Here is a 13,550-nt window from a genome sequence, read left to right as displayed (position 1 = left end):
GTTTTAGCTGTGACTAAAAAGAATGTGACTAGAATCCCATTCACTATGGGATGAGTTCGTAAATTCTGTTTTTTTCACTTTTTTTTTTAGTGAGAAAGTCATGAGTCTGAAATTCAGGTTTTAATGAGAAAATGGAGTTTGAAAAACAGCTTAAGAAAATTTACATCCAGATTTACTAAAGTTCCATAATTCTTCAGAGTAGGCTTTGTGGTTTAGCATGTATCACACTGGTAATTAAAAAAAAAAAAAGCATAAAGGCATATAATAATGACCCACAATGTTTGCCAAATCCTCTCTCGCTTTAAGAGAAATAGAAATCAAATAGGTTTTAACATTAGAACTCAAAGATATCAACATAAGTGTTTCAGGTTGATGTCCGTTTAAAATCAATGTGATTTGTTCTGAGGAAAAAACTGAGCTTTTTCATGCTGCAAATGATTTTGACAATTTTCCTTAGATCTAGTGCAGATGATTGCAACCTTGCTATGCTTGTGGGTGATCTGAATACGAGAAAAGATTTTTCTCTCTTTTTTTTTTTTTTTTCCTTAAAAAACCCACCCAAAACCTAACAGAAAGAACTAATTAAGGCAAAGCTAAGGAATTGAATTCAAAGTTTGCATTGCACATGTGAACTAATCTTTTTACAATGGTATCTTTCGAAAACTGTGTAAGAACTCCATTCATCCTGGGTCTCGCCCAGCAAATCCTTCCTAGAAAAGCAGCTGCATGAAGAATTGTCATGAGCAAGCAATAAAGACTTTCAGGGAATAGGTTGTGTACAGGCTTCTTGTTTGCCTACTAAATCATTAACCTTCAAAAAAAGCCCATCCTTAGCCTTAACAGGAGCTGGTTGTAATAGGTGTGTCAGCAGTACTTCCAGCTTTTACAGGATTAGATTCGAGTTTTTAAGTGATGGTATCATGGAGCTCTTAGGGGCAAAGAACTACTGGTTTAATGCAACACATGCTCTAATGTCCTTTTATGTCATGTGCTGAGACGTGGTGAAACTCTGATGAGCACAGTAAAATGAAGAAAACTAAGTGTTCAGGAGTAGGTGATTTTTAAAGCAAAATGGCTGTGTGTGCTTTTTAGGAGCAGCCACTGTGTTTGGAGAGCTTTCTTCAGGTCTTGAAATATTAATGATCTTGGCTTAATATAGTAGAAAACAAAATATGGTGCATGAAACGAGGGGGAAAAAAATCCTTCCGTTACAGACTGTTGACCTTGCAGTACCGACTGTATCCATCTATTCCCTTTAAAACCACTGATCTGAGAAGACAGTGAGGAAGCGGAATCGTCGCAAAAATCTTTACCCATCACGTTTTCCTACCTTTCCAACAGCATATTACAGCCCGAGCAGGATCTTCAGCCTTGTACTTGACTGTTTATCATCTAAGTATTTCAATACTAGGAAGGTGCTGAGGTTGGCTCTTTGCTTAATAAAGTCTGTGAACAATGATGTTCATATTAACAGTAATCTTAGAGTTTACATGTTTTATTTTAAAAACCTTGACTAATAGAAAGAATTCTGTGGATAAGAGCAGTCAGTCTGGTCTTGTATTCTGTTTTTCCATGCCTTGCCTTTATACATGGCAGCAAGATTCTGCCTGTCGGTGTCTGTCCTGGTCATATACAGGCTTAGGTGTATTTCTGATCTGAGCCGTGACAGTGAAAACCAGGAATATCTCAGATCAGCATCTGCCACTTGACTGCTGCTGCTGTTAAACCAGGCACAAGAGGATGTGTAGCGATAGTACAACTCACTCACCAGATATTGCAAATCATATCAAAAAATGAAAGGTAATTTTCCTTTTTTTTTTTTTGTTGGATTTTTTTTTCTTCCTTCCCCTGAGCAATTCACATCACAAGCAGAATAAGCTGTTCTACATGAGCTGCCTTTGTGTACTGCAACTGCCTAGCTGATCGGCGGTACCTAGTGGGTTTGTATTTGTGTTCAGGGACTAATTGTCTCTGATGTGGGGAGGCTGGGTTTGACCCCTGTGATTCTTCCCTGCCAAAGCTGTGGTTTCTGATTTTAATTGAAACCCCAAGGCCGTTTGAAGCATGGCCAAAAAAGCACCTTGCAAGTTGAACCTTATCTAATAATGTGATGCATGTAAACTCTGGAAGCATAAATCTTCGTCACTTGGGCGATGTGTTTTTATAAGGTCCTCTGGTCCGGTGACAGCCACGGCGAGCGGAAGCGGGCTGATCTCCCAGCACTCTTACAGATGGCACAGGGCACGTCATAAAGTTAGGAGTCGTTAAGGAAATTCCATAAATGGCTTTGGTTAATAAGAGTGAAGCGGCTTGCCATTTTATAAATGTGTCACTAAAATCCCTCTCCATTTCCCATTGGAGGGCTTTGTAAGAGAAGGAGGGAAAGAGCGAGGGGGACCAAGGGAAGGGTAAAACAGAAACAGCAAGCCCCGGCTGTGCGGGGGCCTGTGCCCTGCATACTGGAGCCTGTGTGTAGCAGGGGAACCCTAAAGGTAACGTAGGTGATAAATGACAAGATGTGAGAGTGAGTCACACAGTAAATACTGAGAACAACCTTTCCTTTTTACATGTTTGCATGCCTGGGTATTTTCTCTGTTCTCTGTAGCACTGAAAGCCAGTGGTGAAGGTGGGCTTTTATCTGTAGCCAAGGGAGAAATTTCTAGGATGACATACATGTTAGCCAGTATGAAAATGTGTTATTAATGATGCTAATGAGTTTTTTCCAAGTGATGTAAAAGTAGCCATTTGAGTAAGTCTTGCATTTATGAAGATGATGTCACCAAAAACTTGCCAACTGCCCACGGGACCTGGTGGCAGTGGTGCAGCTCCTGCTATGCGCTGCCTTTGAGGAGTGGAGAGCATTGCTGATTTCCTCCCTTGGGGAGAAGGAGCCACATGGATGCTGCCTTGCCAGGAGGGAGACGTGCCATTTCCGGGCATGTGAGGCATGCCAATCGCAGTGGGTTCCTGTCCCACTGCCTCTTAAAAATTGGCAGTGTCTGACTGTCAGCTGCCATTCCTTAAGCGGTCATAGAATAAACCAATTGCACCCCTTTTGTCATGCTCTGTGTCTGTGTGTGTGGGTGCAGGTGGACATGGGTTAAGCAACATGCAACTCCACAGCAGGCACAAAGAGGCAGCTGATTTTCTGGCAGTGTCAATAGACGAGTATAATTTTATTTTATTTTTTTGTTACCATCTCCAAGCCAGCTTTTAAAATGGCTCTTGTTGGAATTAGAAATCAGTGTCCCCTGACATGGGATTACTCATTAAGAGTGTGATGATTGTTAATTCTTCACCTGGGGCTAAGAGGACATCATTAGATCTCTTTGAAATGTCTCCTGCCTTGATTTTGAATAAGTAAGCTAGCAATTTATGATCACAGCCTGGGCAAGTAATACTCTCCCTTTCTGTTCCTCCATCTAGCTTGCAAAATTGGATACTACAAGGCTCTCTCGACAGATGTTGCTTGTGCCAAATGCCCGCCTCACAGCTACTCCATCTGGGAAGGCTCTACCTCCTGCACCTGCGATCGGGGCTTTTTCCGAGCTGAAAATGATGCTGCCTCCATGCCCTGCACTCGTAAGTTGGTCTTTGAACAGTCTCCTCCCCTTTTATCATCCATTTCTTCTCCTATCTTCTTTCATTGTGTACGTAGGAAATATTGCCCGGAGATCTGTGTCCGTAAGAAGTGTCGTCCACAGCACAGCATTCAGTAGCTCTTACAGCCCTTTGTGGATGCAGTTTGCATTTTGGCTCACGCTTCTGGGAGATAAAGTGTTAGTTCTCAGCCCTGAATTCCTAATGGTGACATGGTTGCACTGACCCTTAAGAGCTTACAGACTAAATAAAGCAGGAGATTGGGAGGAGACAAAGCTGCAAAAGAGGAGTGACTCGCACACCTCAGTAACAGAGCTGAAAATAAAATACAGGTCTAAGTTCTAGTCTGAGGACCTGTCCAGTAGATCACATCACCTTTCATCTCTTTAAATTTTGATATTTGTAGAAATTGTGAAAGCTTTTCTCAAATTGTATGACCTAGGGTAAATAGGTAATATATTTCATTATATATCTAATTTGCTCAAAATACAGCTGGTGACCCCTAGGAACATAAAAGTGCTGCCCTGGAAGGGGTGGTAATAATGAATCTTAAACCTTAATGAAACAAACACCCAAAGTATGGTTTGTTTTATCCTTTGTAGATGAATAGATCATATACAGTAAGTGGAATTTGCTTTAATTCCACCAGAATGCCTTCAGCAGGGAGAACAAGAGGTGCAGCACACAGAGCACACCCGTGAGGCCGCTGGAGCGGCTCCTTGTCCTGTGTGTTGGTTAATGGCTCACACAGTTGAATGCCTGGGATTCCAGGAATGCCCTGGTGTTGAATTGTGGTCATCTAGTTCTTAATTTTTCACTTCTATAGGAGCAGAGCAGTTTGAAAGAATAAGTGAAAGGGATGTCTTTTACCAGGGGATATCAATGTGTGGCTTTCCTTGAAAGCTATTGGAAATGCTTCCAGATTTTTGGAGTTCAGCTGTATATTGAGGTATAGAGTGTGTTTGTGTCTGTGAGTGAGGGAAGGCTGAGATATTTCTTTTGTAATGTTTTAATATATTCTAAATTCATTTTGGAGAGATGACTCACATTTATTTAAATCTTAATTTCTCCCTTACAAGGCAGAAACAAAATATGTCCATAACTAAGCCAGCACTCATCCCTTCCCCACTCCCTCTTCATTCCAGCTGTTCTTCAGTCATGTACTCCTTTTCAGCTGCGAGTTTTGCTGGGTGGTGGTTAGGCAGGTCTGGGCATAGCCGGGAGCAGCTGCTTTTGCTTAGTAGGAAAGCAGAGAGGTCTGTATATTCCTTGCTAAACACTGACTGGGGATGGAGGTCTAACTGTATTGTGAAACCTTGCTGAAGTGGGTAGGAACATGCTTTTTATAATATAATCTATACTAGGAGACATAAAGCTTGAGCATTTTGATAGGAAAAATATCTTTATGCAACAATAAAACTATTGTTCCGAAGGAACACCCTAAATAACATTATACCAGCAAAAGTTTCTCATAAAGCCCTGTTCCTAGTGAATGATATCCTGACCAAATTGAAATCAAATTAGTAATCAACTGGTTGAATTTAAATAGGCACGTGCAGTGAGCGAAGTATGAGGAGAGAGCAAAACACTTCCAGATGGGGGAATTGTAAGCAAATTATGTTTGCTTGTATTGCAAAACGTACCCCTGCAAGCTTAGCCCTTTTTTGTCAAGTCTTGGGCCTGCTTCTGGCACCCGTCCCCATTGCTGTCTTTGGAGGTCAGTCAAAGTTGAAGTCCCTCATCTTGGTCTTTTACCCTGAAAATATGAAAAGGGAAGAAGAGAAGGCAAGGGCCATGGTGCTGGCCTCGGCCTTCATCTCTACAGCAGACGAGGGGGACTCGGCATGCAAACGCAAGCCAACGCCGCAATCCCATGGACAGCTGGTCTTGGAAAACAGGCCTGTCTCTGGAGGTCCCATTTCATAGCTTTGTATTTTCCTGTAGCTTAAGAGCTTCTTTTTATGTGACCCAAGGTGAAGGAAGATGCAGAGGTTATTTCTGAGCTGGTTTGTGGGGCGGCGTTGCTCCCGCGCTGACTGCTGTGCTGGCTGGCACCCCCTCTGCGAGGTCCATGTTAGCGGTGTTTGAGCGGTGCTGCGGTGGCCGTCCCTGCACGGGCACAAAGAGCAGCCCTGCGTGCCTGGTGCACCTCTGTGCTGCACAAGGAGTGGGGTGCAAGGGGCTTGCGGGGGGGGGTTCATCCATTTGCTGTGCCCCCCACCCCGGGTAGCCACCTGCCCACGCACTGGTGGAAAGCGCCAGGAGGTGTTCAGAGGCCCCGGCTGAAGGCAGCCCCTCCGGGGGAAGCTCCCTGTTTGCCTGCCTTTCCTGACAAGATGTGGAGACAGAGGGGACCGTAAACATCAAAGGTTCTTTCAGATGGATTCAGGCTCTAATCAGTTCTTACCAGTTGGTTAAACCAGGTGACAAACCCAATTCCCTTGTGTTGACAGCCATAATAATCAGGCACCTTCTTTGTTCATTATGCTCTCTTTAACCCTGGTATTCTTATTCAGGCCTGCATTTAGTAATCGCTCAGTGTGACGGGGCACTAATGAAGAAATAAAACACAGTATATGAGATCTCTTCTTCTAGCAAAAAGATAGACTCTGCTCCACTGGCTTGTAAAATCAGGTTTCTGTTCACTTGGAGAACTATTAGACCAGGTGAATAAAAGTAACGTTGGGTAATTTGGAGAGAACACCTGGAATGGACTGTGGATTGATCCTTTCTTTATTATTTCTAAACACTTTTTAAGATGAAGAACTTCAGCCTTCTTAGGATGTGTTTTTGTAAAGCTTTCACCCTTGGCTATTGATTTTCCTCAGTAATAAACTGGCTGGCCTCGTCACTTATCTCACCTTCTAGGCTGAGAGAGGAAGCCTGTTACAACCTTCCATTAGCCTGATGATGCTAGTGGATGAAAGGGAATTAGAGAATTCCTCTTCCTTTTCCTTTCTCACAATTCCTGTGGTAAGTAATAAAAGAAATACCTGCTTCCTGATGCACTGCTCAGGAGTGGGTCTTGAGAGTTTTCTCATTCCATGACACCACTCTGACATCTCCATCCATTGCTGAGTTGTAAAAACTGTGCCTAGCCTTCAGGTAAGCCAGGCATCCTATCTAAACAAGTAACTCAAACTCCGGTTTTAGCATTCTGCTGTTTTAGCTCTGCTAGAGTGAGTTGTTACATCTGGCTTGAAGCTTGTACAAGTAGGAGCAGAATGTGGTGGGCCATGAGCGTGGGAGGTGGTGGGGTGGGCTGGGCTGTGTTGGAAGGCCAGGCATAGACACCCTGACATACACATGTTTACTGATGCATCTGTTCCCTCCAGCTTGTCTCATGGGGATAATCATCAGTGTGTCTGTCACCACTGAGGAGCAGAGCCGCCCTGGATCTGCTGCTTTGACCTGATTTGGGAATTTAGACTTTCAGCTCTGAAGCATGGTGGGCTTGTCAGCCGTGTGCTTTGGCTGGAGATGATATGATTGACCTGTAATAAGCTTGAGCACAAACTGTGGTAAACACGGATGCCTTTCCCTTTTGGAAGTATTGCAAAAATAATGTTAAGGCAGCTATTCAGACCCTCATTACATTTCAGCTCTTGCTAAGAGGGTGGGATTTTCATAAGGTTAGAAATCTAATGGAGAATAAATTGCCGTACCAGCACACAAATCCTTGAGGCTGGAAAGCAATCAGTCTCAATCATGGTCCTCATCCGTGAATTTCCTTCTGCATAAGCAGATACTCTCTGGATTGCAGCCTGGTGCAGGCAGGTGCAGTTCTCACCCAAGTTAATGGGCATTGGTCTTGTGTCCCCACTGTTAATGAGTTGAGTTCTCTAACTGTTTCTTAACAAACAATGCTCACATTATGAATGAGAACGGGACGGTTTTGTATTGTTTATATTGTCTGTTTGATTCAGATTATTAATGATTTTTAATTGGGAGCCCATTACAAAAGAGAGATTACCGGCATAGAGTGTCCGGCCTGAAACCTGTCTTGGTAAATGACCCTGAATAATTTAGTCTGTTGTGCCACCCAAACAGTGACTGATTGATTGATATTTTGGCGTGGCCTGAAATATTTCTAAAACGGTTGCATTTAAGGCAGTTTATACCGGAGAAGCTTGGAGATAATGAGAGCAAATTTAGTGAGATGCAAGAGAAAAGTGCCTGCTTTAAAAGGGCTTTCTCCAGTTTAGGTTATCAAGAAATCGAAGAGCCTGACTTCAAACAGCAAACATCACTTACTTGTCTTTACATTTGCCTCTTCTAATTGAATTTAGCGCACTGCTGTATTTCCTCCAGAAAGTATATTGTTTTTAAATTACCATTTCAGTGCTATTACTCAAGTCTCCTGCTTCTAATGCTTTCTGACAGTTATCAGCATAATGAACCATAATGAAATGATGAGCAATCTACAGTGGAAACTCAGTGTGGATTCCACTAGAGCTGTGTGACTGTGGTGTTAAAATTTGAATGCACATTAAAATAACACTGTCCTTATTTGTTTCCAAGGTCAGGGCTTTAAAAAAGGTCTGAAAGGTCTGAACACTTCAATTTTGTAAATGTTGCAGTCTAATATAAGCCCTTAACGGAATCTTGTGTTGCATTTAATATATCTCAGAGATAAATATTTGACCTGCATTTTCAAAAAAGAGTGAATTTACCTACCTAATAACTGTTCTTGCAAATGAGTAATTACACAGGAGCTGATTATTTGAGCATATGTTTATTATGATTGTTTAGACTTCTAAATAAACAAATGTGCTCTTTTTCCTTCAACTTAACTTGTGTCTCTTCCAAATTTCCAGACAGACGCCGATTATCACTGTTCTAGCTTTTAGAAGAACAAGAAAGTAGGGTACGATGCGCAGTCGTGCTGGCTAGTATGTCATGGGCGGCTTCGCCATGCTTCCTTCCCAGGGTTTGCACACTTGTCCTGGCACTGCTTCAGTCTAACCTCTGCTCTTGGAGCCCATTCTGTATAATAAGAAGTATGTGCCAATACAGCCTCTGATCTTCAGAAGTTACGACATAATAATTCTTCCACTTCTTTATATATGTCCGTACCTTAAGGAAATTTTGTTCTTAAAACATCATATAAGGTTCATTATGTACACAGTACATCAAAATGTCTTTTAAGGTGCAGTATGGCAGTTGCAAGAGCAGAGGGAACAGTGGGCAGGCAGTATGGAGAGAGTGATTTTTCTTCTCCACGTAGGCTGGGAAAATAGACCATCCATTGCTGCATTGCTGCCAGACCGAGAGAAAGGGATTGTGAGTGATGGGAATCTCAAAGGAGAAGGCTGTCTCCCCTTGTCTGCGGTGACGGGCTGAATGAATTGAGAAAACATCGAATAAGAAGGGGAGTGGTTATGGCTTGAAGAGAAGGGAGTAATTTGACAATGTGTGTTTATAATCAGTAGACTTAAAATCATCGCTCCTTTAAATACAGCAGAACGTTTATTAGCTGTCTTCTGATTTTCTGGCCAGAGCTTTAAATTAACAGAGTCATCTACTCAATTAAGAGGGGCTTTGATTTGGTTAGTCAGGACCCAGTTCTGTAGAGTTGTTGAAGTGAATTAGAGGGCTAACAGAGTAAGAAATTCAGCAGTTGGGCCAATGACAGAACAAATTATTTTTTGGTTGGATTTCTTTCCTGTCAGACTGTCAGATAACTTTTCTGGAATCCACAGTGGAATTCTTTTTATCTTGAAAGAGTGAGTGAACACAGGTGGTGTTGTCCGCAGCGCAGTGTGTTAGAGTAGATGCAATAATGTGTCTTAGCATAGGTGGCAATGTGAAATGTTCTTACACGGTGGTTTTTGGAAGAGAAACCCAGAGCCCACAGGGGTGGCACCTGCAAGCATCAGTTTTCCCCCACCTCTGCCAGTGGTAACTGCACCTCTTCGCTTCACTCCCTTAGCCTTGGAGGGAAGAGGAAATATTGATTGGATTGTTTGCCAGGTGAAAGGAACAAAGCCTTTTGTGAAGCTGGTAACCAGGGTTCTTTTGGCAAGTAAATAGGAAACTGTACGTGCCAGTAAAATGGGCATTGTATCATTGGCGCTGGTCCAGGATCCCTAGCTTGGCAGAACTCCCACTCAAGTCAAAGGAGTCTTGCCTGAGTAAATAAATTAAGAATTGTTTACCAAATCAGTTGCCTTATTAAAACCCAGTTGTAGTGCTAACCGTGCACGTAAAGAAGGGTGGTGAAAACAGAGCAGATGACTGATATTTCAAGTGGCTGCCGCATCTTGCAGGCTGTTGACTTTGGTCTCACCAGTTGTACAAACACATAATCTATAATGATAAATGGTCAGGAATAGCCAGGCAGACAAGAAGTGAGGGTTGTCCGAACTGTCAGTGTTTGTGTAAATTAGCCCACAGCAACAGGAGACCTGTCCACAACTGCTGAAAGAGGCAATTAGTGGCAGCAACATATACAACTGTCACAGGGAAGTGTGGGCTTTATTTCTAAGCCTAAACTTACACAGCCCAGGTGTTTACTCTGCATTATAACTTGTCTTTCAGATGGTTAAAGATCAACAACAAAAGCTTATCTGAAGGGCTTCGCAGCTCACGTGCCGAAACATTATTGACAGCTCCACAGTTGTACAGGTTTAATGAAGCTTTATGAGATGGAGAGGGGGCCAAAGTACTTCTTCTTGAAGGCTGTGCATGGCACTGCTTTGCCAGGCATTTTAGTGAGGGAACTTAAAGAGTTTATAGACATTGATTATTTAATAATTACTTTCTTTGCATCCGCTCTGAAAATAGCAAACTCTGTTTCACACTCAGCCCTGCCTCCAGGGAGATGAATTTTAGGATCATGATCAAGTTAAAGAGTATTGATTAGAATTGTTAAAGGCTATTTGTACCATGACGGCATCGGGAGGCTTTGTTGAGAGAGCAGCGGCACGGTCATGGTGGGGATGCTGGCAACGCAACTTAAGAGCCTTAGCAGAGTCGTACTGCCTCTTCGTGCCTGAGCTAGCCCCTCAAAGGTGCTCGATGTACTTGAAAGACATTCCATGGCGCTTTGTAGGTATGCTCCAAAGATATTTGGAGTTTTTCATTGCATGGATCTTTTCTTGTTTTAAACCTCTTTATTTGTTCGCTGTATTCTTGCTGCGTTGTGCACAAAACCTGGCTTTCAGATCTTGGATAGCAGGTGTGGTAAACTTTTCACAGCTCCTGATAGTGCATTTCTAGTTAGGTTTTCTTGCTATTAGACCGTTGGATGCTTACTTCCAGGTGCCTGCTGCTCCTGTAACTTATCAAAGACTTAAATGCTCCTCTGTAGTATGGCCAAGGCCAAGTTGCCGATTCAAAACAGGCTGGTTCGTACTAGGCTCTTTTTAAATGACGGTGAGTCATAGCAACCTTCCCTGTTGCATGAATCTTGTTTATTATGTAGCAAATTAGTTCAAGATTTCTGAATACCCTGAGTTCCCTTTGAAATCACCAGAGATGAAGAGGGTCAGTGTCTCCAGAGCAGGCTCATAAAGAGGATCCTTTTGTCAGTCCTGGTCCAAAGCCCATTGAAGCCTGCTGGTCTCCCTGATTGACTTTGATTAGCAAAGCTGGTGCTCCGCTGCATTTAGCAGTATGTTTATAGGATTTTCTCAGTTCAGGGGTTAAGTTAGAAAGCTTCAAACTGCAGCAGGTTCTTGTGTAATTTTTGCTGTTTGTTGGAATAATTTTTAATCCTTATTAAGCTAAGGTCTACTTTTTCTGCCTCAAAGAGAGGTGATATTTTCCTCGAGGAGAGTGCAGGAATCGTTAAAGAAGATTAAAGTCTTTCCTACATGCTTGAGGTTTCCTGATGCCTGGTGGGAATTGCCAATGAAGCTTCCTTCCGATTTCACACTGTCAGGCGAACACAGACTGAATGCAGGGTGACAACCCACTTGAAAATAATTATCCATTGCCCTGGCTGCAGACACATCTGTTACCTGATAGAGAAATGTGCTTTTACACACGTGCACACACAGATTGAGTATATTATTTTTTAAATAATTTTCTCCTTCCAGGGCTCAAAAGCTTCATCGTGCTTGTTACTTAGTCATGTACATACCTTTTGAAAGCATATTGCTTTTAAAGGAAGGTGCATTTCAGATGCACTGATCTGGTGACTGGCTGGGTGCTCCTAACGAAGGCTTGCCTTCTTGAGGTTGTATGTTTGGAATATCTCCATTAGCACTTCCATGGAGAGTGTGGGTTTCAGCTTGCATTTTTAATAGATCTCCTCCCGCAGGTAGATCTTGCATGGTAATAAATATTAACCGTACCATAGGTTAGTAGTAAACAGATGTGGTTACAGTCCAGATACTGATAATATCAGTTTAGTCCTTCATGGGTAATGTTGCTGCCAAAATAATCCACTACCAGTGTTGGTCGAGAACGAAGCTGGCACAAAGAAAGAGGCTGCTGGTAGGGAGCCCTCTGCCAGGGGACAGGCTGTGGCAGATTGCGGGCAGATGGCTGTTCGTGGCTTAAGAGCTTTATTTTGGGTGCCATCAGAGCGGGTTTCTTGTAAGTGCTAAATTAACTTTAAAGGCATTAAGTGTCAGAACCCTGTGCTGAGGTGCTTTTTGGTTTGCTTTGTGGTGGTTTTGCTTTTCTGTTGAAGAAAACAGTATCTTGTGGCTACTTGGGTCTGATAAAATTGGCCAAACCAAAGCCCACAACTTTAGCTTTGGTGCTTTTTTCCATGGGACCTCTGAAAAAAAGAAAAAAGGATTTTATTTTTTTTTTACTTGCCTGTAGTTTTGGTGAATAAAAGCTGTTTGCCTAAAGTTTGGAGCTGCTAGTTGTCTAAAAGTGGGATTTTGGCATCCTATCATTCTGGGGCAGCACAGAGCCAAGCTGCAAGTTCCTCCTTATTTCTTGTCATTTTATGGGACAGCAGAGTCACTCAGGAGCTGTTTTGCTGGGAAACATTTCTTTCTCTTCTCCTTTCACTGCCCTTTAATCCACGCCTCCTAACCATGCACTGTTGCTGAACTAAATTAACTGGTTTAGTGAAGACAGTATTCTTTATGTCAAACAAGTCTGTCTGGTCCAGTTGTAGAGAACTGTAATTGAATTGACTGCGTACACCCACAGAGACTTTTAGAGAAGCACCTTGCTGGGCAGATCAGGAATAAAAAAGGAAGATGTAAAACCAGGCTTATTAAAACCTTTGTCATAACCATTTAAATACGGTTCTTCAGCATGGTGCACTTGCAGTTCTACCTTCAGATCCCAGGGTTAGTTTCCACAGGTATTTTTCAGTTGCGTAGATCGGTCAGGTTTACAGCTGTAGGGAGAAAGGGTCGGCTGACTGGGTTGGAATCTGTCTGCACGCCTGACAAACCGTGCCTGTCTGCCTGTCTGGCTCGAGTCCCTCCAGCTCCAGGAGCCCAGCTCCAGCACGTTCTTTGAGATGGGTTTGTGGTATACGGAATTTGTGAGGGAAGAGGCTCTCTCCTTTGGACTCGTGGCTTTGTGGTGGTGCTGAACTCGCAGTCCTGGCGCACCGTCTTGGCGCACCCCGGTTAGACCCCGTCGTGGGCACACCGAGGGTCCTGGCGCCTGTGCTTTCCCCTTGGCGTGCATGAAGGGCTGGGCAAGACCGATCCCTGAGGGCAGTAGGAATATTCACTCAGTTGCAGCTAATTGTCTTTATGCTATTTGCCTTTGAAATCATTCAGAGTTAAAGGCAGACTTTCTTTTTCCTTGGCTGAATGATTATTACCAGTGCCCCACTAGGTTGAACCTCCTGCACTTGTACTGTTATCCTTTGATGGCAGGAAGAAAGGGGCTTTGGGATAACTTCCTCAGCAGGATGGTACCCAAAAAACAGGCAAATAACCTGTTGATGGTTGAGCCAACAACCTCTGATGGTCCCTCAGCGCGTAGGGCAGCTGATTTAAATGCAAAGTACATACCTTGCAAAT

At 43.0% G+C, this 13,550-nt stretch overlaps 1 protein-coding gene across 1 annotated transcript in view; it reads left to right on the top strand.

Annotated features, from left to right (window-relative positions):
* Positions 1–13,550, top strand: part of EPHA4 (EPH receptor A4) — a 107,128-nt gene that overhangs the window by 39,247 nt on the left and 54,331 nt on the right. The window contains exon 4 of the mRNA XM_055723927.1: positions 3,427–3,582. Within this exon, the coding sequence (XP_055579902.1) occupies positions 3,427–3,582 (156 nt within the window). The remainder of the gene's footprint in view (positions 1–3,426; positions 3,583–13,550) is intronic.

The sequence above is a fragment of the Falco cherrug genome, chromosome 11 (assembly GCF_023634085.1).
Source record: "Falco cherrug isolate bFalChe1 chromosome 11, bFalChe1.pri, whole genome shotgun sequence".
In the NCBI taxonomy this organism is placed as follows: domain Eukaryota; kingdom Metazoa; phylum Chordata; class Aves; order Falconiformes; family Falconidae; genus Falco; species Falco cherrug.
This window is presented reverse-complemented; position numbering and strand designations above follow the sequence as displayed.